The 24,851-nt window shown below is 36.6% G+C and overlaps 1 protein-coding gene across 5 annotated transcripts in view; it reads left to right on the forward strand.

The window, feature by feature from the left end:
• The window catches only part of PHF14 (PHD finger protein 14), a 168,300-nt gene that overhangs the window by 103,408 nt on the left and 40,041 nt on the right, over positions 1-24,851 (forward strand). For 4 of the 5 annotated variants that reach the window (XM_074574759.1, XM_074574761.1, XM_074574760.1 and 1 more), the window contains exon 17: positions 8,331-8,448. In XM_074574759.1, the coding sequence (XP_074430860.1) occupies positions 8,331-8,448 (118 nt within the window). Of the gene's footprint in view, positions 1-8,330; positions 8,449-12,604; positions 14,320-24,851 lie in introns of those variants that run through there. The other variant, XM_074574762.1, reaches the window with a different exon arrangement.

The following is a 24,851-nucleotide window of genomic DNA, read 5'->3' on the forward strand; positions in this document are numbered from 1 at the left end:
TCTTTAATCTAGAAGGGACTGGGGAGTCTGTCTTCAAACAGCAAAATGAATACAGATATGCTGAAGAGAGAGGTTGCTGCAAAGAAGGGAAAAAAGAAGTGGTTTTTCAATTCTGGTCAGACAAAAAATGAGTTAAATTGTAGCAAGATGATTTGGGTTTGCAAGAGAAAGGTTTTTCTAACAGAATAATTGCACTAGAGAATTTTGTTAGGGAAGTTGAGCAATCTTTGCTATTGGAGGATTTAAGGACAGACTAACGTGTGTTAAAAACTGTTGGAGTATTGTTGATACTCCCCTGGGCATGGTTGATATCCTAAGGTTATTTCCTGCTGTTTTTTTGTCTGTTGGTTCCCCAGTACAGCTTCTTTGTAGGATTTTGTTTTTATCTTGACACTTTCTTTTGACATTAGGTAATAGTTTAGTTTTCTCCCTCCCTCTCTCATTCGTATGACTCATTATGTCACTTGCCTCTCTTTTTTCTGGAAAGCCAGATGTTAACACTTGATATTTCACCTTTTGAAAGAAGTTTGATGGCAATATTCAAAATTATAATGGACTTCTCTAGTAGTTCACAAACAATACACCATTCGGTATCATTATTAGTCTGAGTACTTGAGAACGGCACTACAAGTGTGATCATGTATAACAACTAGTATGTGCTTCAGAAAAAGTGATGCAGCATTTGCTGATAACTTTCTTAAATTTTATACTCTTCATTTTGCTAAGGGGGTTATCCTGGTTCTTTCAGAATTTCCCAGTTTTCCCAAGAAAGAAAATATTTTGGACGTTTTGGGGGCTGTAATTTGTGTAGCATTATCTTAATACATGTCTTGGAGGCATTGGCTTCACAGAAATACTTAATTTAAACTTAAAAATACTATAAATATAAGTTCTATACAGTATCTGTATAATATGAACAAAAGCAAACACGTTTGACATAGTGTTTACATCGTTATATTGCCCTTGTATACGTGGGCCCTTAATGAGTTTTGCAAAATAATGTATCAAAGCCGTGTGTTTATAGTTTTGACCTACTATGACAGAGAGAGAGAAGTGAACACTTCTTGCTGGAAGGAAGCTGTTCACGTACAGGTATAGTAAATAAAGTTTCTTTGTAGTGTTCTAATTCATTGTGTACATGCGAACTAAGTTTCATGAAACAGACTTGTGGACCATTTATAAAAAAGCAATTCATATTCTTCCTTAACTGTAAATAATCAGTGTTAGGTTTTTGAATTTGGGAGGTTGTTTGGTTTTGTATTAAAAAATATTAATTAATTTAAGTAGGAGAGGTGGCAGTTTGGGGTTTAGCATAATAAATTTAGCTACACAAATGTCTGCCAGATTAATGCTTTTTTTCTTTTGCTCATTTGTGGTATAAATGATTGACACTATTTGTCAGTTCTGTTAAAATGAAGTATTTGATGCTTAGATTATATGATGATAAGCGTCTGAGGGGGTAGGGAGTAGAAGCTACATAAAATGTTTTTTGTCCTTTTGAAATTATAGATAAAATGTTTTGTTTGCCTTTTTTTTTTTGGCTTTAAAGTAGAACTTCCTAGAGGTCAAAGCGATAGAAATTCCTGCTGTTATGTATTATAACTAGTGCTAAAGACAGGATTTTTTAAAAACTTAATTCATGTAGCAGATGCTGAAAAGGTCAGCATAGATCCTTCTAGTGGATGAAGGCGTTTCCACAGGATTATTGTATATTAAAGAGAAAAAATAGTCAATTTATTAATACCCTTGGATTTGGACAGAAATTTGAGCAAGTTAGAGATTATGCAATTTCCCACATCCAAAACTGTGTAGGTTCTTTATCGTGAAACTACTGTTAGCCGATCTGGTTCTGCCAGGCCATATGTACATCCTGCCCATACGCTCTTCATAAATAGGAGGTAGCAACGAAAAATAGAATGTAATAATCATCCTGCATCTGCTATATTCTCTCACCTTTCAACAGTAGCCATGCCCATCTCTCTTCCAGGGATAACAGGAGAGGGCAGTAGTCTACTTTCTCATCTAACATTGTAAACTATGGAAGTCAGGGACTTCTTTTGTATGCCTGCATAATAGAAATTTGAATGTGGCTTTTACCATAAGCATTATCCTTCCCAGAATGAGTATTTCATTTATTTAAATCAAAATTGTGGAAATGCTGGAATCCATAAAGGTTCAGGTTGGAAGGAGCCTCTGGTGGACGTCTGTTCTAACCACCCACTCAAAGCAGGCCTGACTGCAGAGTTAGATCTAACTCTGAAATTAGATCAAGTTCCTTAGAGTTATGCATGGTTGAATTTTGAGCATCTTTGGAGGTAGAGAGCCTTTCAGGGTAACCAGTACCTGTGTTTGAAAGGGATATATAATTGGGTTATATCCTGGTTTGTATTCAACATTGTATGCATTTGCAGTCACGTAAGAATTTTAGTGCTGGAATCTGTCACGCTCCTGATGGTGAAGTCACGTAAAGCTTGGCTGGCCTATGTGAAGAGACTTTTAAATTATCCTGGTGCTAACAGTTTCTTAAAACTGTTCCGTAGAACGGAAACTGCAAGATGACTTGACCATCCATTTGTTATCGTTGTGCCCCTTATTGGCAAGGGAAAAAGTGTAGAAATCAGGAAGAGGAAAAACAGCTTTTTCCATTTTATACTTAATGTATTTTTCCCTTTTGACAATATTCTGCCTGAAAACAAAAGAATTTCTAAGTATCTAGATCTTACATTTTAAATTAGAGTTTAAATGCAGCCCTGCATCACTTCTGGTTCGTGCCTGGCCCGTGACATATCGCAGCAAAGTGGAAGCAACTTCTGTTGGAATCCATGGGGCTGAATTGAAGAGTTGTGGTGTAGAATGGCAGGGTAAGATACGAAGACGTATCTTCGCTTATCTTCACTTTGTTTCAAGAGATGTCAGAAGAGAAGGCTAAAAAGAAGAATTTCTTCCACCTACTCCATAATGAAAAAGTACTATTGTTTTGGGTCCTCCTTCAGTAAGTAGAATGAATGTAGGGTTTGGACAGCATTAATAACAGTGCACTAAATATATGATTATACAGTTATTTCACCATTAGATCTTTAATTAATTTTATTCTTTAAATAAGGGCACAGGAAAGTGCCACCTTTGACATTACATGTAAGAGCGGCAGATAAAACCTCTCCCATAGTATTCATTCCTATCACCCAGAATTTATCACTTTCATGGTCTGGTTGCAATTAGGTGTCCCAGGAGCGCTCCTCAGCTGCTCCAGTCCAGAGTCAGTGACCTTGGTTCTACGGTTTGAATTCACTTGAGCTACATCAGCTTAACTCTGTTTCTTTGGGAACGCTGACGTGCTCCTTTCCATTGGATCTATCATACAGCCACTAACAAGAAACAAAATGATGACAGTGCCTTAAACTGTCGTCGCTGGTTTTTAATTGTTCATCTGAACCCAAGAATGTGCTGCAGTCTACAACGAACCCGTCTGTGCGTGTCACCATCTATTTGCAGTTTCGGGGGGGCCCGGCTCTTGAGACTGAGGGATTAAAGGGGAGAGAGAGCAGTGCCTGAGAAGAAGCATCTCTTCCTCGGGGGTAGAGAGCCTTTAGTCAGAAATGGGGTCCAGAACAAGCCAACAAGGAAAGACTTATATCAATAGTTAAAGTCAAATCCGCACAGATCCTGGAGAAGCCGTCGTGTTGCATCCCCCCAACTAATGGGTGAGCGAATGCACAACCATCCTCCTGCAGTTCTCCGAGAGTTTAAAAATTCTGGTTTAGGTTACTTCTAATTTTATTCTAATTACTTCTGAGTTGGCCAGAGTAAGGCTTATATGACAAGTTTTAATGGTGATGCTGGTTTGTCAATAGTGTATCAAAGTTTCGTATCTTTTTGCCATTAAACTAAATCTAAGCTGCTGTGATGGATAGGGAGTAGCATGTATATTTTGCAATTTTGTATTTTGTTCAACATGGTACCTTTTGGCATGACACTGCAGACAGTGTGCAGTGATGTGTACATAAGTGAGAGATTTTCTGTAGCCTCTGAAGCATATTTGGAAAGTTGTATTTAAAGATTAGCTTATTAATGTTGTGTTTCAGGGACATGTAGGTAATTACTTTTACAGCTATAGATGGGTGGTGCTGTCTTGTGAATGCAAAACAGGTTTCTTCACTCTGGCTGAATCAGCTCTTTGTGGTTTTTGATGATATTAACCAGTGACTTAGAAGCGTGCCAGCGACGGGCAGGTTTTGCATTCCCTGTTCCTCTGTAAAAGCACGGGTCTTTTTCCCCAGTGCTCCCAGGAAGACTTCTGCAGGCCAACTGATAAGACTCCCTCCTGTGCAGGTAGATGCAATGTAATGAGATTGGATGTGTGTGCTGGGCTTTGTAAATAAAATGAGATTGACCCCAGCCATTATCTCATTTATCTCATTTACATTGTAAAATCAGTATCTACACTATTGATTAGAGCATAATTAGTTAATTATAAACAGGAAAATGCAGAGTGATGTAGGGCTTGAGCACAGCCAGCTGTACTGCTGAAAAAAAACTAATAAAAACAATCCAAGGGCATGAGCAGATGGAGATCACTTTATTAAAGAACAAAGCAGGCATGTTTCAGGTATGGAAATGCCTAATCAAGCTTTGTTGCTGTGAAGATGTAGCTGACCTACATGCTATACTTTTATAAAGGAAAAACGTTTTCTCTTATTCTTTTTTAATTTATTAGCCTACCTCCTTCAGAATTCACCTTTCTTCTTCACACCCCATTTTCTCCGTATATAGTGGGCATATATCTATCCTCATTAATTGCTAGAATGAGGAACACGGCGACTTCTAATTTTGATGCATAAAGTAATTTCAGGCTTGTTAAAACATTGATAGTAAGCAATTACCTGTCAGTTAGAGGCAATTTAGGAGGTTAGGTTAGCCTGTCTTTGTGTGGAGCTCTGTTTTTACTTTCACAAAGTTTTCGGGACAACTGCTAGCCAGGCTACTGAAGGTGGCTGTGAACTTAATTGCATTTGTAAATCACTTACTGAACCACAAAAAAAGTTATCCACAAATAATAGCAAGGTACAATGTTTGTTAGTTTAAGGACTGTTTTGAAGATGTGACCTTGAATCCACAAGGGTACAAATTTTAACTGAACCTTTAAAGTGGAGGAAGTGGTTTCTTTCCTTTTTTTTTTTTTTTTTCCCCCTAGCCCGATAGTTTAACTTGTACTATTAAGCCACCTTCAGGATGGAAGTGGATGATATTTGTAAATGACAGCGCCGTGTGGCTCCTTTGCTCTGTAAATGTCCGTATGGTGATTGGTAGGCGAGTGCGTTTACTGAAAGGCTGTGAGACTGTCGGCATGACACCTTTTGTGACCCAACAATTTCATTCTCTAATTAAGTTGAAAGTACTCCTTATTTTGTGGCGCTTCCTTATTTTCTGAATCTGACGGTGGATTTTCTATCATTTTGTGTTGCTAGGCAAAAGAACACAAGTAATAGTATACACTTAAGGGCTTAATCTCATTTCACCAGTGCCATTTTAACCTAGGTATAAGGTTTTCATTGGGAATTCGCAATTAATAATGCCAGTTTTGTTTTCTGTACTGTGATGTGTGTAAGCCTCACATTTTGTCCCGAGTCAGTCTCAGCAGACGAGAGTTGCCAGACAGCTCAGGCATCGTCTTTAACCAAGGTACAGCGTGTGTGCATCCGTTTCCCCAGCATCAAGCTCTGGGAACTTCAGAATCAGTGAATTTGTGTTCCACAAGACAGAATTTGTGTTCCAATAAAATGCAGTATGAAGGAAGTATTTAAAAATATACTTTCATTTTTATCTCCGTGCAGCTTTTTGTATTTTGATCCTTGAAAATACGCTTTTGTTATTTGCATTTTCGCAGCTGTGCAGATGCAGATAGAAGCTATTAGTATCTGAAAACTTTCATATAGATATTTTTAACTCATTCTAGGAAAATGCAATTTTTCTGCTGCCAAACTAAACAGCTTTGAAGTGATAAAAATTAATGACAATAAATATTAAAAACATTCAGCTTTAGAATGGTGCCTCCTGGTCTGTATTTAATTTCATAATGTTCTGGTTATTTCAGCCCAGCCTTGCTGACTCCCTCAGCGTACTTCTGAAACGTGGCTGAAGGTGCAGTCAGGAAATGCCACCTTCTAGATACAAAATGGAAAAGACGTAAGAAGAGATGGCAAAGCATAATTTTAAAGGGGAAACATTCTCTTTTGAATGTGTAAACACTTGTGTTTATAGACAATCACTTCAGAAAAAAGAAATCTAAATTAATACTGCTTGAAGTCAGATGCGGATTTTAGGATTAAGCTCTGAAAATACACTAAATCAGTTAGAAATAGCGTGATGTTTTATTTTGTGTTACTTAGGGGATCCCAAACAGTTTACAAGAAGGGAGTTCTGATAAGCGCTGCTTAAATGCAAGCACTTACGTGAGTCAGATTCTAGATATAGAAATAGGTTAGTAAAAATATATTCCTTTACAGATGAGAACATTGAGGCTCAAAGGAGGCTTAATCTTTTGCTGAAGGTCACATACGCTGTTGGGATGTAGGAGTGTAACCTATCTCATCTTCCACTCTCAACCTTTTATTATTTTAATATGCCTTTCACAAGAAATAAAACTGCATACAGTCCTAATTGTAAGTAATATATTTCTACATTAGAACACTTCTGTCTTTGAAAACTGAGAAAGGTTTCACTTTTTAAGTGTTTTCTTTGTCCTGGAATTAGAATGAGTTATTACTGAACAATCCTAAGGATATAGTTTGTAATACGGTGTATTAAATATTATATACCAAAACCATGTCAGTCCAATGTTTCGTACTGTGGGTAGGTAGATTATTGCTTTTAATTTCTACTTAGCAGAAGACAGTCCATGCCATACCCTTACCAGTGCTCATGTCTTACACATAACTGCTAAAAACAGAAGGCTTCCCTAGCGAGCACAGCCTCGACAGCATGGGAAAAAGTATTTATTTAGGTTAAACAATCATAATCAGAAAACGGCTACTTCTTTTTATTTGGAGACTAATCCCTGGAGAAAAGTCACGTGAACGTTTTCTTCTCTTAGTACAGCAGTATGTTCGGTGGGTTGAATCCTCTTTCCGTGGTGCCCTGTGTGTTCTGTTGATAAATTATATCCCTCTGTCTTTGATCTGATGATGCCTGTGCCACGCTATTATTGCAATTTTTGGTGATTTTTGTGTTTGCGTGTTTTGTAGAGGAGAAAATGAGTGGCCAGGGAAGCAGAGAAAGAAAGTATAGAGGATTTCTTAGAAAATTTTATTTTTAAACGTTTACACTATTTCCTATTTTTGGATAATTTATATTGGATTTAATTCGGAGTTTAACAACATTTAATGAAGAGAATATTGCAAAGTAAATCTGAAAAAAAAAGCTTTCTTTTTCACACAAAAGAATACAGGGGGATACGCAAATAAAGTCAAGTTCAGTAGGATATATGAAAATCTCTATTTGCTTTTGAAATCTGGTTCTCGTTTTGAGCATATTATTGTACTGATTTAAAAATCCTTTTGTGGAGCACTTGTTACACTTCAATGCTGGTACATTAAGAATGGGTGAACAATAGCTATAGCTGTGTTACATGTTTTGAGCTTTTTATGTGGACTATACATAGTACAAAACCCTAAATAAAGGTTTATTAAAAAAGAACATAAAATTGTTGTGTGTACATAGGGCACTTTTATAAGTGAAAGATCACAGTGAAATCCTTTTAAATTAATGCTCCTTTCCAGAAAATTCAAAACGAATCAGAAAATAGTTGTGTTTTTATTTATTAACCACATAGTCCTAGTGTAAAAAATATAATTCGTAGCTGTAAATTATACTTGAGTTGTTGAATTTGTGAGCAAACAATCCACAGTTTTCCTTGAAAGAGTAGATGTGTAAAATAGTGTCTTAAAACTATGAAAAATCAATATTGTCACTGTCTAAAAAAATCACAAATTTCTAAAAATAAATGTCAATGAATGTCATTGAAGTATCTAAAAAATTAGGTGGGTTATACATTTTTTTTTCCTTAATTTGCAAGTTTCTGAAATAATATCATTTATATAAGATGATGACAAAGGTGATGTATGAGTGTCTGCATCAGAATATTCCGAATTAGGCATAACCTACTTAAAGTGATTGTGTCTGAAAATAGCCCGTATAGAAAATGGATTTTCTGTGACGTGATAATAGATCAGGAAATCTTGTGCTGAGAATCACAGGGAAGCTCAATCTAAAATAGTATAGAAGTACCATTTAGATACATGTGTATAGATATATTTCTTTTTGTTCTGTTCCAGGTGTGATGAATGCAGGCTTTGCTACCATTTTGGCTGTCTAGACCCTCCCTTGAAAAAGTCTCCCAAACAGACTGGCTATGGATGGATTTGTCAGGAATGTGACTCTACATCCTCCAAAGTAAGTTAATTCATCCTGTGAAATAGTTGGAAATGTTCTGGTTTCAGCAGCCTTACTTGGCGTCCGAAGTTTTTGTTGAAATGCCGTACATAGGTTTGCTCTGAAAAACAGTAGAAGGTCATAAAATAACGATTTCAGATTCTCTGTAAAACAGGTAAAAACCAGAATGTATCCGAAATGGAAATATTCTTAATCAATAAAGAGAATTGAGAATTTTATTATCCCAGTTAAATGCTTTCTCTTCACATTATGTTCTCTCTGAGAAAGGAGTGAGTATGGGCACTGTATCAGGATTAGGAACAAGTTGACAAGTGAAAGTATTTCAGGAATAGTACAGAATATAAACCTCTAAGGACGGAGATAGAAAATACATGTCTTTCTAAATAAACGAAGATGATTTGAATTACTAAACCTGTTTTTTCCACTGGAAAATCACATTAAGGTTGTTAATACTTTATATTGATTGGTATGTCTTGATCAAATATAACATTTTAGAACTAGAACTTAATTTTTCACATGGATTAACTCTCTAATAATATTGATAGTAATAGCGTGCTTCTGTAGTACCAACTTTTCAAAAAATAAAGATTTTGATTCTTTGTCTGCACAGAAGCTTCTTTAGCACTGGCATTCTTTTATGTCATCACCATATTCTCTGAACAGACACTTTCCAATTGATTTTCAAAACTGGATTTATAAATGCGCCTGATACCTCAGTGTTAAAATAACAGAGCATTCTAAAAGCCTTTAAAATTTTACAGGCTATTCTGCCACTTCCTTTGTATTTCACAGAATTTTTTAACTTGTAAGGAAGCGACTCAGTATTTGAATACACAGGGACAGAGCTATGCAGAGATGTTGTTAGCATATTGGGATACTTAAGCTCTTTCATGATGTTACTCTTAAGAATAGAATATACAAAATGTTCAGAGAGAGGGAGAATTTTTTGGCTTGCTGGTGTCCCTTTCCAACTGGAAAAATATGGTATTCAGTTTCACCTGGGGGGTTAATCAAATTGTTCTTCCGCAAGGAGATATGAAGACAGACATTGGAAATTAGCTGTCCACTGCAGTTTGGACATCGAGCAATCTTTCTTGAATACCACTTACACGCAGTTGACTTTCCAAGAGTGAATTAAAGTTGTTATTGAATTTCTGTCACCTGCTTAAACTTAAAAGGGGTTGTTGATAACGTTAGTTAAAATCTTCCCTCTCTTGTTTTCTTGGCTTCTTCTGAGTAAACAAAAACGGGTTTGTAATTTCTAAATGTGTTTTCCGGGAGGTTAGCACACTATGTACCAGATGAAATTTTTAAAATACTTTTTCATGTAAATTAAGTATGATTAGCGCAGGCCGTGTGTTAGCTTTAAGGTGCGTGTTGAAAAATACAATATTCTGAAGAGTAAACAAAGTTTATCATTAGAATAATGATATATATTGAGTTATCTTAGTGATCATTGCAAATTTAAAAAAAAATGCTTGTTATTGGGTCTAATTTTCCTTTTCATTCATAGAGGCTTTTAATGTGTAAATTTAAATAAAGTCTTTTGCACTTTCAAGCACAGGCAATTTGAATTGTATACAAGTGAAAATGTAATGAATATGAAAGATAGTGAAAAATTGTCTTATGGGGACTCCTTGTGGTTTCTTTTAGTCACTTTCTCGTAGCTTTTCCACAGGGGTGTGCAGAGAAATTTCTCTGAAAAACTATATTGCTCTCTATGCTTTAAAAAGTTTTTTTTAATGATGTAGCTTTTTTTTGTTATATTCTATACTGCATAACAAATTCAAACAACATCGTGTTGAGTTAAACTCCTTACAGACCTTCCTTACTGCGTACATGTTATTTAAAGGTTTAGGGCTTAGTTTATGTACTTAATCACTCTCAAATTCAATATTCTTTATGGCTTTGGGATTGTGTATTATATATCCGCGATTTTGCCCAGCTTTTCACAGCCAGGAGGAGCCAATATGATAAAGGCTTTTTCCACCCGTTACTAGAGGGGATAGTCTCTCAAATGTGTACTTAGAGCTCAGAAGAGGAAAACCGTAGAGAAACTTGCATTGTTTGCTGCACTCTGCCTGACCTGTGGATGAATTGCAAGCCTCAGCTACCAGCAATTTCAGTCTCTCAGCCCCTCACTAAATCCAATTCTTGGTGTGTCACAGTGAAGTTTCGTGTATGGATTATAGGGCAAAATAGGATTGAATTTCTAGCTTCGGCTAAGAAGGCTATTGTTTAATTTTTATTCTTTCAACTTTGTTCATCTGTTTTGATCCAATTTAAATCACTGTTATAGTACACATTTTAAAATTCCCCAACAATATCTTCTGTATCAGTCTTGGGCCTTGAAAACAATTGATAGGTAAATTACACTCTTTCATTGACGAGAGAGATTATAGTGCGTGGCATGTAATGGTTCAGTTAGTTTTTATTTCTAATTATGAATTTCAATTTTAGACGTTCAGGAAAAGTTGCATACAGCTGACAACGAATAATGTGATTTTATTTTCAGATTTTGCTAAGCACTTGCAGGTGTCAGCAGTACAGGAGATGTAATTTAGCGGTAGTAAACATATGCTTTAAATTGTTATCTATCACAAATGTTGGACAGGCTACTTCCATTTTGCTCATACTAGTCACAGGACTCTCCAGCAATAGTGTCAGTTTTTTCCACCAGCGTAACATATTCCCATATTACCCTGCCTGTCAAATAATAGACAGACAGTGACTTTGCTGTAGGGCATGAGGGCAACAGCTTCTCTGCTGGTAATACTCGCTGTCACTTTTATGGAATGGGTGATGCTCGCTACTAAGGTCTGACAAGCTCTCTCATCTCAAAAACATTGTAGATTTTGTTACATCACATGAAAGCTGAAGCAAACCTGTAAGCTCTCCATTTCTATAATGTTATCCATCTACCCTGCGAAAGGATTATGGTGCGCTTTCAGGATTGCCAAACAGCACGCTAAATCATAAATTTGCTGATAGTTTCAAATAGTGATATTCAGAATGAATACAGAATCTTATTATAGTTGAATTTAATAAAAACAAAACAAAATATAAATAAAATCATTCAATATTACGATGTGGTAATATTCATTAGGAATAAATGTGGCCTGACCATTTGGTCATTATGTGTGTATGAAGCCTCCTTATTACTGGATGTGGGCTCCTTTCTGTTGCCTTCCATTTAAAAAGTACCGTTTAAAGTATCGCCTCCAATTTAAAAATTTCGCAAAGGACCAAGGCAGCAAAGAGTTTAACCATATATCATGGTGGTTACAATGACTGTGCTAGTTAGGTTTCTATCTGCTCATCTTTGCGTACAATCTATTTTGCAGAATGCTGCAGAGTGTACGTGTCAGGTCATTATTTGAGTGCTGCAAGATCAGCTGCCTTGTCTCTTGACTTCTGTTTAGTTTGCTTTTATTTCATCTTTTTACTGTATTGCATTTTTTCCGTGGAAATAAATTGTCGGTATATATGCATAGAATTCTCATCTAAGCCCCTCAGGAAATATTTGCCGGAACTACAAATACGTGACATGCCAACCCTGGCAAGTAATACTTTTTTTGTATACCTTTTGTGTTGGAAAGCAATCATGGATTATTTTACTCATTAGCCAAGTAGAAGCATTTATTTGGGTATATCTCACTTTCACATAGTGAACACGCAAATGTAATTGGACACTGCCATATTAAAATACTGGATATAATGTTGGGAAGAATATTTTTAAATTAAAAATAATTGTTAAAAAGTAAGATTTATTTCACATCTCTTAATTTGGTCAGAAGAAAAGAAAAAAAAGGGCAATTAGATTTAATTCTTATAGTCTGTGGAATTTTGTAAGATATAAAGCGGGTGGTTAAGAAGGCCTGTGGGGGGCGTAGAAGTTTCTGATCTACTCGTGAGTTGTGCAGGTGACAATCTCATTATGGTTTATGGAATTTAATCTTTTTCATTATTCCTTTTCCTCAAACTCAGGGAGCACTTTCTCGCAGAACTAAAAAATCCTGACGACAAGCTCTCGAAATTTAGGAAATGACAAAATTAAGGTGGCATGCAGCGCTTAAAGTCCTTTTATGGCTATATATGAATTTACAGCCTTTAATTACTTCATGCTGTGATGTTTATATTTTTTTTTTTTCTATAGGACCCCTGCCTTCTCTGATTTAGCTGTCAGGAGTCATTGAAAGGGATTAATGTGGGTTGAGCGTTAGAAGAATATACTACCTGTAGGTTCTGCAAGACATGAAAACTGAAGTGATGATTTCAGGAACAGGAAAAAGAAAGAAGCTTGACCTTAAGTTTGGAGTAGTTGAGTAGTGACCAGAAAATTGTATTTTATCTTTGTCTCATTTCAGAGCTTCTGTGCATGCTAGACAAATTAAAATTTTCAAATATTTCGTATTTTTTTTTTTCTCCTTGTTTACTGTTCCCCAGCTTGGATCCCTTGGTCCAACGTGGATAATGCTGAATTCTCAGAGCTGCAGTGGGTGATAGTGTAAGCTATGTTTTGAAAGCCCTCAGTCTCCATAATGATGTGGTCTGGACTATTGCAAATTGAGTAACTAATTTAATAGCAATTTTAATTCTTACTCTCCCTGCGTCTTGGCTTCTGTATTGCAAAATGTCAACACCGCTCCCTTATTTTAGACATTTTCCTTAGATTTGGGTGAATTGTTTTCTGGAGCTGCCTTTTCCTGTCCAGTGAGTGCAGGAGGGAGCCGAGACAGTTACTTTAGATTAGCAAGGGTTATAGTTTAGGTGGGATTCTCCTTGCTTGAGTACACACAGAAGATGATTGAATCGGCGTTGCATGGACAGACTTTATCTGGGCATTCACTAAGCATTTGGAACAACATATTTTCAATGTATCTGTAACATTTTATGTATACAAGGAAACCCTATTTGAATATAATATATAAGGTTGGCACATGGTGGTAGTATATATGCATGCTTAATCGTGTCTTAAATATGTTTTATATATGATATATTTTATCATTCAATAGAATGTGAGTTGAAGTAGTTACATTTAAAATACATCGTCCAAAATTAAACCAAAAAAATCCTTCAAGGTCTTTTGTATTAATTCAAACTCGTTTCAGTTGCATATTCTGACAAAGGGTGACGGCAATTGTAAAGAAATTTTGATCCTAATTTAGTCAGCTTACATCAGAGAGACTGTTGCATCAGAGCACCCTCTTTTGAGGACACAACATACAAGCAAACGCACTGCCACCACGGCAAATGGCATCGCAGCTGAAAAATGATAAAAGAATACTGATAATAAATCTGCTTGCTGATACGAGCAGAACAGAACAGAATGGAAAAAAGTTCAATTTTTATGCAACATTTTTCAGCCTTCAGTTAGCAGTATTTCAAAGCGGTTTACAGAATAACAAATTGTATGGTGTAATTCAGTGACCACATCTGCAAAGGTAGAATCTGCTTTCACTTTTACAAGATGCGGGTATGATGATGTATTTTTTTACATGGTCATCAAGGACAATAGAGGAGTTAAACATTTCTGTGTTTTCATATGTTTCAAAGTTGCTTAAAGAGAGTTGAATAATGCAACGTAAATCAGATTATGACTTTGGTTTCTTGTGTGACATGGAAAAAAAGATTTTTATATATTTACATCAACTAGGAAACCTGTGGTTATTCTGAAATCATTGTTGTCTTCTTAGGTTCATGAGGAGCAGTCGAACATTGGCACTGGAATGATTTTCTTAAAATTAAACAAGAGAAAATTATCCAAATCTGTAAGGCTGTGAAGATTTAACGCAAATCCTTACACCACTTATGCCCTGTTTTAAGAATTCAGTAATGCCAAACTTTGACACGGAAATGAATTTCACTATCAAGATAGTAAAAAAAAAAAGAAAAAAAAAAAGAGTGAAATTGCAGTGTACGGTAATCCTTATCAGTTGGCTGAAATATTGCCAATTGTATTTTAATATTTGCTCCCCAGGTATCATATTTTAAATATGAGTTGGCACAGTCTCTGTTATTTTCTGGCAAACAGGTATAATACATCTATGTAATGAATAATTTATACCATAAAATGTTCCAAAAATAATCAGCCTTGAAATTAACTTAAGATGGGACTTGATTTATGAATAGCGGATAAGCTCAGCATAAAGTTAGTTGGTATTAAATCCCTGAATTAATCCAAATGATCAGATACTCTTAGTTGGCAGAAGAAGATTCCCGTAGTGTAGGTGGGAAGCTTAGGCTTTAATGAAAAAAAACGTTAAGCACTGTAAAATATTTCTGGAATAGATGCTTATTTTAAATACCTTAATTCTTTTCCACATCAAAATCAATTCTGCCATTTCCAGTACCCCATGTAACTGACTGCCAGATCCTCATCATGGACTTCTAGTGCTTGTTCTTCTTCTTAGGTGCAGCTTAACTGTATCAAAAAAGTATAGTGAAAAATGGAAAATACAGTACAACATTGTCTTTCCCATAACCTTGTCTGAACAAGTCTCTTTTGGGCCGGTTACACAGATTGTAGTACATCTAATACCAGCCACGAGTTTAAAGAAACAGGAATACAGGGATCTTTTTCTTAATGAGGCATTGTTGTTCCAAATGCAAAACCAGATTTCTGATTTTGAAGGATAACGCTGGGATAGATCAAAGAGTATTAACTGAAATGTTTACAAAAATCAAGTACCAATTAGGAGTGTAAAGTGAAGTACATAATTTTTTCTTGCATTAAATGTTGTCAAAACCCAGCAGCTATAACAAGCCTGATAAGAGTCTGTTTTCCCAGTGGTATATTCTCAGAAAATTAAGATTTAAACAATGCACAGCAGTTTTAAGTAAGTTTGGGTTTTTTTTCAGAATAGCCACATTTTCGTGGTACTTGGCCCCAAAATAGTTCAGTTGCCAAGATACATTTTCTTCTTCCCCATAGTTTTTCTTAGCCAGGAGACTGAAGAAATTACTCGCTGCTTAACTTCATTCACTCTCTTTCATAAACAACCCAACAATGCAGAATTTTTTCCAAAGCTGAAACTTTGCACAGTTACAAGTCCTTTTTCTTAATGGGAGAGCAGTAGTACCATTTAATGCCTTCCATAATGCTGAATATCTTGTGACAAAAGCAGGAGCAAAAAATGTTTCAAATACGACTGAAAAGAGTGATTCATTCTGATGTCATCAGACACACACACCTTATACTACCTTTAAAAGGAAGCCAATTATTTTTTAAGAGGCTTTGTGAGCATCTCACAAATCACATTATTACTGAGGTAGTCCTGCTTTTCATAAGTTGTCTTGACAGCTTTGCTTTTTTGCGCCTAAAAATATGTTACTGAAGGAGAAACAAACAGAGATGGGTGAAATTATGAACAAGCTCGGTCATTAATTATCGCTTTGGTTAAAGTACACACCCATGTCTAATTAATAAAGTGCTAGACTTGAAAAAAAATCTAAAAATAAAAAAAAATAATAAAAATAATCGAAATTTAAATCACAAACACGGCATAGTGAGTATACATTTAATGCACCTAATCTGAATATACACCATCTTGTATTTAAATGTCTAAACCTCTAGTTTAGATGTGGGTTAGATAGAATAACTATTAACTACTCTAAGGTAGTAGTTAAGGAAGCAAAATCTCTTCATGGGCAGCTGTTAGAAATGCCACTGCTACTCCTTGCCTTCTTTAGGTTATGCTTCTAACAAAGTCTGCTTACGATTACGGTTTATCTGGGAAATAGCTCTTCTACTGAATTATAACTTAACTTCCTAAGCCATGACAGAATGAATTTACAGCCTACACCGCCCGCTACTGTTGTGCTGAGTGGCAAGGAATCTCGGCTGGGACCTCTCTGCAATTGGGAAAAATCCAAAAAAGCTGTTAGCGTCGTCTTTGAAGTAAAGCAGCTAAACCTGGTTTTATGCTAACGCAGCGTGAGAGAATAAAAAAAAACGAGAGCACTTTTTCAGCCCTGAGCAGCACCCCGCAACAGGAGGATTTTATACCTCCTCTTTGGTGTGCAGCTACGCGTACTCTCAAAGGATGAGAGAAGGCTGGCAGAGGAGGGGTGTCTAGGAAGGACAGGGGGAATGCTCGCTCCGTAAAGAACGGGAGGCTTTCTCTTTTTCTCTTTTGAAAATCAGTTTCTAGATATTTACAATGTCGAGCAGCATCGTGACAATGAATTTTATATATGGAAGATACTATGCTGAAATGTAAAAGACACGGGGATAGGGGTTTAAAGTCAGGTTTTCTCAGTTTTACAGTCCGTTTTAAGTGAAGTCACAAAAGGAAGGTATAAGCATGTGAAAGTCACCAAACTGTAGCTGCCAAACCATCATAGTTTACAGCGCTGATACACATTCACATCTACTTCATCAATCCAGTTGTCTTCCTACTTCCAGAGTTCCTAAAATAATGAGCCTTTTGACTATCGATAATTAGGGGCTTCATGCTGACAGTGGAACCATAAACAAATTTACCAATAAACTGTAATTGACCATTGCTGCTTCCTATTAACAGCCCGATTGGAAATTTAGATTGTTATTTACTTAATTAGTAGAACAGATGTTGATTTTGAAAGCATCTGAAAAAAGTGTGAATGAAAAGTTTGTACCTGACTTCTGAATTTTTTAACCTTTTGAGCCTCGATGAAATTCTTGGTTTAGATGATACAAGCTGCCAGGAGGGCAGTATCAAAGACCATATCCATTGTGCGTAATCTTTTCTAATTTGAATATTCATGAAGAAATTAAGACTCAACGGAAAAGAGCAAAAAGGCGTGTACTGTGGAAAGGGAATCCTGAGAGATGCAAAGGTATATCTGGAGTCTGGTAGCATCCCATTCCACTCTAATTTTGCAAAGTAGTGTTCTGTTTTTACCAAATCCCTGAGATAAATTTCTTTACCTAGAAATATGTTTCTTACCTTATGTTTTATATAGAACTAGAAGGTACGTAATTAAAGAATTATGTATCTTAATTCCTCACTAGTCTGACTTTATTACCCTGCAAATTATCTTAGCACATCACCTGTAATCATATTCTATGTAACGGAAGAGGGATTAGATCTTTAATTGTTATTCTCTGGGTAAGATCTGAACACATTATCATGGTTGCCTAATTACCTGCTCATGTTTAGTCTCAAGGTTGATTGTATTTTAAAGTCTTTCAAAGAAATACAGCCATATATGTCGCTCTAAGTAACGTGTCACTCATCAGTAGAAATTACTAATACTGCCTGGGCAAAATCTAATCATAGTGAACCAGGAGAGGGGGGGAAGAAACCTAAAAAGTGCCATTTTATGAAGCGCTAAGCAAGTAATGAATTTTAGCAGAGTCAAGATTTGCTTTTCGTCGTGGCGTTAGATAGTGGCAGTGAGGTTTAGTCACCATTCTCAAATAGAGATTCTCTTAGTGCCAGCCACATTTAATCACATTTTGCAGAAGACAGCTGGGCATTGCCGATTTGTGCTGCGTCAGCCACTTTCCGTGCAAAGGAGTGTCTCGTCACTTGGATTTTAGCATTCTGTAGCAGAAAAGTTCCCTCTTCTTAAAATTGGCTCAGCAAATAGTTTGTGTGGGAATATAACTGTAAGAGCATTACAATCAGCTCTACCAAGAAAAAGCACAAATACTATGTGGAATTTTAAGATGGCTTTTGAAAAGATTTTTACAAAACCTTTAAAATGTATAATGCATTGTTAAATTCTGGTGGCAATTAAGTTTATCTTAGATTTTTTCTGTAAATGTGTCTTTGGTAACGGTTGAAAATTATTATCTGGTTCAGTGGTTTGAAACACCTTTGGGCATGTTTGAAAAGTCTTACGTGTATTTCAGCTGCGTCAGACAGTACCAAAAGACTTCACATACGGAAAACCTTGGAATCTGTAGATATCCAGATTTCTTCTAGCTACTAATCTCATGAAGACAGAAGGGCAGATGGTATCCTTTTAGATGTGGTATAAATAGCCAAAGGAAAAAAGTGTCAAAAAAGGAAATAGCAAGATAACTCAGTATTTATGGAAGGTACACAGAAGTGTACTTAGAGTAGGTTAATCACATCACGTATTCATTTTTGGAAATAGAAGGGCGGCGGCAGATTGATACAGTCATTGACATAATGAATATTAAATGTGTAACCCAGCCTGTGCAATAAATAAAGATACATATTATGTATTAATATTTGGAAATATATTGTTTATTAAATGAATATGAAGTTTGTCCTACTGTTTTCTTCTAATGCCTAATATCTTCACTGCTTGTTATAGCTTGAAAGTATTGCTGCAGGCAGAGGAACTTCAGAACAAAATGATATTATAAATACTTTTTTTTTTTTTAATTGCTGGTGGTAAGGAACTTTTTGAAGGCTATTATAAGAGGTCTGTGTTCATGTAGAGATAGCTTCAAGAATCTTATATTTAAAACGTAACTATGAGAAAATACAAAAAGTTTGAGATATGGGAGATGTCGTTTCTTAATCTGTTAAGTCTCTCACTGGAATGACATATAGACTGATTGTTGTTTATGTGCTTTCTGGGTACAGTGTAGGCAGAGCCTGAAACATCCTTCATATGAAATAGTGAAATATTCAGAAGACAATTTGTACCCTTTCTCAGGTACCCTGGTTAATACACAATGAATCATTTTACCCAGTGACTTATTCTTCCATGCAAAGCTTCAGCTGAAGAATAGTAGGCTTAAGCATAAAGGCCTAAAGGATAAAGGCTTAAGCAATCCCTTGGGAAATACAATTTTGAACCCTCATAAGAAGAGGAAGATGGAGGTGAACCAAGATCTTCCCTCTGATGGTTGAATGTATTCACCAGTTAATTTAGGACAGCGATCAAACCGTTTTCTAAAAGTAAGGCACTGCGTGTGTCTGTCTCGCTCTTCTTTTTTTAATTTCATTGGGGGGAAAATAAAAAAAGAAGGGGGGAGGAGGAATTGTTAGACCCCAGAGAGCTTTCAGTCCAGTGAATTCTCCAGAGGAGGAAAGGAACTGTTGATTGTCCAGGGTAACAGTACTGAATTCTGAATAAAGCTGGTGTTTAAAATACCCTGTTATTTTGAACATTTCCTATTGATTAGCTCAAATGATTCTACATTCCGATATGCTCATTTTCATAGGCCGTGATCTGAGGTACCGTAGTGTGTATTTGTCCTAGCATTTTGGTTAAGATCAGAAATGCATTTTTGAAAGGAATCACCCAGTTGCCACCAGTTGCTATGCTTTGGTTCACATTATGGAGAGGTCTCAAGAGTCTGCAAAGCAGGTTCCCATCAAGGGACACAAAAGCCGAGGATGTTTTATGTCGGATCACGGGCAGTGACCAAACTGCTCGTATCTCTGAAACATGTATAGCTTTGGTCTGCAGAACTGTTTCTGTCACACCACAGTCGTTACTGGTATGAAGTGACTATTAAAACCACTCTTATGTTTGCTGTATGAAAGGTATATTTGTGCTTCAGCTTCATTGACTACAAGAGTTATTCCAGTTTTGATGAGAGAATTTGTGGAATTCACATATCAGTCATCTCAAGGTCAAAAGCCTAAAAATTAATATAGGGATATATACGGCTAGGGTATTAAATTTTATCATTTGTACGTTTGTATAAGCACTGTATGCATATGTTATTAGCTGAAAGAATCTGCTCTACAATGTCATTAAGCAACTATATTTAAGAGTAAGGGACTTGGTGTGTGTTTTCTACTACAGATGAGAAACATAAAAAGGAATTTTGTCTCGTAGATGTAATTTAAAAAAACCCACAAAACCACAACCCAACAATAACCCAAATATTCATGCCTCCTAAAGAAAGGCAGTAAAGTTCACATTTCGAGTGAATTTAGCCTCATTATTCCATATAGCATTTACAGCGTTCTTAATTAGGGAAGAATGAGGAATTTCCAGGCTTTCTGAGGATGCTTACAAGCGGCAGCACTAGTTGTGACCTTTCAGTTCCTGTGGGCTCAGCAAAAGATGGCTGATTAATGTCACATCTTAAACTGTGTCAACTGGGCAGTTGCTTCCCTTTTTAGTAAACAGCCCGTTGTCAGCGTAGCTCAGTTTGACAGAATAAAATTTCCTTGTGTTTTAGCTGGCTACTTTATATTAACAGGAGTATGTACCTCTATTTAGTAGTATAAAGTTATATGGAAATTTTCTTTAATTACTCTAGTGACTAGCGTGAATGAATTAAGTCAGGGGCCCACAAAATAGGGTTCGTAACATTTGTTTGAAGCTTCTTAAAGGGTGTCTAAGAGATTATTTAATTCGGCACATTCAGGTGCCAGAGAGGGCCGAAAAGGAGAGTATAAGAAGCATTTTTATAGAAAGCTTTTCTATAGGTAGATTCATTCTTTAAAAATATTTTTATGGCTTTGAATTAATGTTTCATTTTTCTGCTTTGTCAGTTGAAAAATAAGTGATGGTACTTTTTAAAGAAGAGAGACTGGGAGGGGAAGAGAGGGAGAGAGAGAAAAGCAGGGCGGGGGAAAAATAATGGGACTGCAAGAAGCGCCCTTGGCGGAGAAGGGGAAACGTGAGCACACACACACATTCGTAACAATGAGAAAACTGCACTTGGAGAAAGGCACAGAAACCCTTATAGGGGAGAATGGGGTGAATTAACAAACAGAGCAAAAATGGAGAGAAGGACGCGGAGGGCACACAGAGAGCCTTCCCCCAGAGCAGGGCAGAGCATTATAGAAAACACATGAAGCACATGCAGATAAGTGGGTGCCATATAAGGAAAGTTTAGGGAGCTATAAAACTTGCGTAGTAAATTTAGACTGCAAAAAATAATGTACTGTGTAATCCCTTTCTTTATCTTGTTACTGGAAAAAAATCTGGAAGTGGGAACAGATGAAAACCAGTCTTGATTTAATAAGTAGCCTTTGACGATTTTGTGATGCTTTTGGTGATCACACAGTTTAATATCACTCTGTTTTGCATTATGTTGGGAAAATCTGGACTTCAAGGAGTTGAAAAGCAAGAATCAGCGCTGATGAAGATGTAAGAAGCTAAATAAATATTGCTTAAAGGACTTCTCAAAGGGGAGAAAAAAACCAGCCCTATGAATGTGCTGACCCTGTCTTGAGAATTAAGTTAGATGGTACAATTTAAAGCTTTGTTCCGACATCTGACAGACACGCTCCGCATGCTGATGCATAATATCTGAAGATCGTGTGCTTGAAAGAAAGCCTTTTCTGAGCTACATTCTATTTTTGTGAGAATAAAGCAGCTGCTTTTTGGAGCAGAGATCTCGAGTGCTCAATCTTCTAGTTCAAGTTAAGTAGCAGCCAAGTATTGTGAACAAATTTTGTGTGTGCTTCCTCCCAAGCTGCTGGAGTGGAGTGAAGCAAACTACTTTGACCATAAATTGTGGGGATGTGCGGTTTGACCCTGAGAGGTGGAAGTGAGTTTGCTGCTGTGCCTTCCTCCCAAGTTGTTACTGCCTCAGCAGTCCAAGAGCATGGAAAGTTTGGGGCAATTTAAATGTGATTTGAAAAGAAATACAGATGGAGTAGAACTGTTTCTCTGTTAGAGAGACGATATGAATGGATCGCTGTGGTCTGTCCCTCATCATTTCTGAAGGAAAAAAACGTGGCTTAAGGAAACAGAAAAATGCAAACCCAAATGTAGCTTTACTAATGGAGCAATTGTAGCTGCAGCGCTGCCTTCCACAAGTAATAGCAGGTGGCTTTCTGCATTTGTTGTTTAGAAAATCTTGTTTTAAATGTTACATGTAAAGTGCCGGTATCATTCTGTAAATAAGTTGAAGTCAACAGTTGCGGTTGTATGCAACATACATACAGCAACACGGTAAGCACCACACTTAACAGTGGCTGAAGATGCTTGTGATGGGCTTAAGAATTTGTTTTGCAACTTTAGTTTGGTGGGTTTTTTGGTTTTTTTTTTAGACAAGGGGAAAAAAGGTTTGGAGAGATCAGAGCTGTACAAAATGGGCACAGGCAAGATGAAATATGCTGATCCAACAGTAATAAATTATGTGTGTATTGTCTTAAAAGAGCTTTTAGAACTCCATAAAAAAAACTTACAAAACTTCGTAAAATATAAAATTAGGACAAAAATAACTTTCTGGGCTATAGTATATGCCTGTGACCTAATTCATAATAAAAAATAGCAGAACAATGTACATAAAGAAAGCGCTGTGGCCAAAAAAAGCGAAAAGTATTGAGTTACTCTTATATGTGGTGATAATGGCATAGTATAGCAGTCTCGCCTGTATATTAATATCCTGCAAAAGGATATTCATATAAAATCTGTTGCTCTGGTGCACCAGATAATTTCCAAATTACGCAAGACATGGGAGATTTAGCACAAAAAGGGTAGATACTGGCTTTTTTCCCTTTATTGAAGAAATTCTAAAAATTTCTGGTGATGATGTTCATGTTCATGCAGAAATTTTTGCCAGTCGTTTGAGCCATACTCTGATCAACGTGCTTGTGATCAATGGCTTTTATCCATGACAGTGACAGGAAAGGTGTATTCCTTTGCGTTATACATATGAGATGAGATTAGTGTGGTGAATCTATATATTGAAGTTTAATTCCAGTTTTGATATTTTAATGAGGTTTTATTAATTACAGTGTTTTAAGAGTTGATTTTGAATACAGTTCAGAGAATTCTGGGGTCAGAAAAAGCAGCTATTGAAAGGGTAGCTAAAAGAACGGCTTTTGAACGTTGGGAAATAATGAATGATGAGAAAGTAGAAGAGAAATACAATAATCTAGGAGAGTTTGATTTGAGAGGTGGAGAATTCAGTCCAAAGAGAGGTAGGATTAGTACACTGAGTAATGGAAATGTAGAAAATAGGTGTGTTAGAAAGGGGAGAATAATTCAGGTTCCAGAGGTCAGTGAATGATAATACCTTCAAATGGTGAAATGTTCTCCTGTTCGCTGTTTCGATTTGCATGTGATAAAGTTGGAAGAATAAATATGAAAAACATTATTATTTTTTTTTTTATTTTGAAGGAGGTATCCAGAGAAAATGCGTGACCCTGTTTCCTTTCATATTTTGTTCAAACACTTCTACTAAAATATTAGCAATAGTAGCAACCTTGTTTTAAAATAACTGTAAAAGTGGGAATTTACCCTTTGACACCTGGAAATGCAGGTAGATTTCAAAGATGCAAGCTTGTTTTGTCAGTGCTGTAGTTTATTGAAAGATAGAGGGATAATAAATTGAAACAGACAGGTATTTATTGGAAACTTCTTGTAAATTTATTAGTTCCTTCATATTACGCAGTGTGTTGGAAGAAACAAAAGGACTGTGAAGCTAAAGAATGTAATTAAGTTTCTATGTTTGGAAAACAGAGATTTTTCTTTTGTTTCTGTCTTTAAGAGAAGGGAGAGGTTTTAGAGCTAGGTTAAGGTTTATTACCTGAACCAAGGTAGTTTCAGAGTCAGTGAGAATGAGACCCTGTTGTGTTAACAGTCTATAAACATAGAAGTCATCGTCACCTTCTCAAGAGAGAGAAGAAATAGCCAAGGACAAAACAACGGCGTTGCTTCTGTGACGGGCAGTGCAGGAGGTTAGCACGTGTACGTTAGGGGTTGCAACCCCTACATTACCAAAATTTCCGATCTTTGGAGAGGGCAGAGGAAGAGAGGAGGTTGTCAGATGTTAAATAAAATCCGCATGAGGAGAGTGACAAAGGCAGAATAGAGAGAGGAAGGGAAATTCTACAACTGTAATCAGAAGTTTAAAGCCCATGTTCTTACCTCATTAACTAACGCAGGGTAAAAAAGAATGGCAAAAAGTGATTGATCTCACGTACAAGTAGTTTGAGATAAACCCTGCATTTCTCCTGGGGGTTTACTTTGGCCACCTGTGAACTGTGGAGAACTCCAGGTAACCCGTCTTCACTAGATTTTACCAAATTCTGGCTAAGATGCTGTCAATACTGTCCAAGTACTCCCCTGGGGTGTAAGGAGAATGGGGATGGGTTGGAGCCGCCGGTCAGCTGATGGAGGGATGTTCTGCGGTCTGGGCTAGAGGCACCTTCCATCTGGCCCAGGAAGATTTTTCCTGTTCAGCGCAAAAAATGATACTCTGCGAGGCTACAAGCACTTCAGCACTTCAATAAAAATGTGCTAATTTCTTCCCATAGTCCTTCAGCCTTAAGAAGCTGCCTTCACGTTTCAGAAAGGGCTTTCCCCCCCCCCACTTTTTGTAAGTCTAAAAGGGGACAAATATTTCTACTTTGTTACTGTTAAAGTCTTTGTTAGTAACTTCGGCTTCCAATTCATTACTGCAGTCATGTTTTCAGAGCCTGGCGTGAGAGATAAACCCTTTGCAAATGAAGACAGCATCCATTTTCTTTCTACCTCAGGCCACGCAGAATTGATTGGGGTAATAAAATGACAGTACC

Source organism: Larus michahellis, chromosome 2 (genome assembly GCF_964199755.1).
Source record: "Larus michahellis chromosome 2, bLarMic1.1, whole genome shotgun sequence".
Taxonomy (NCBI): domain Eukaryota; kingdom Metazoa; phylum Chordata; class Aves; order Charadriiformes; family Laridae; genus Larus; species Larus michahellis.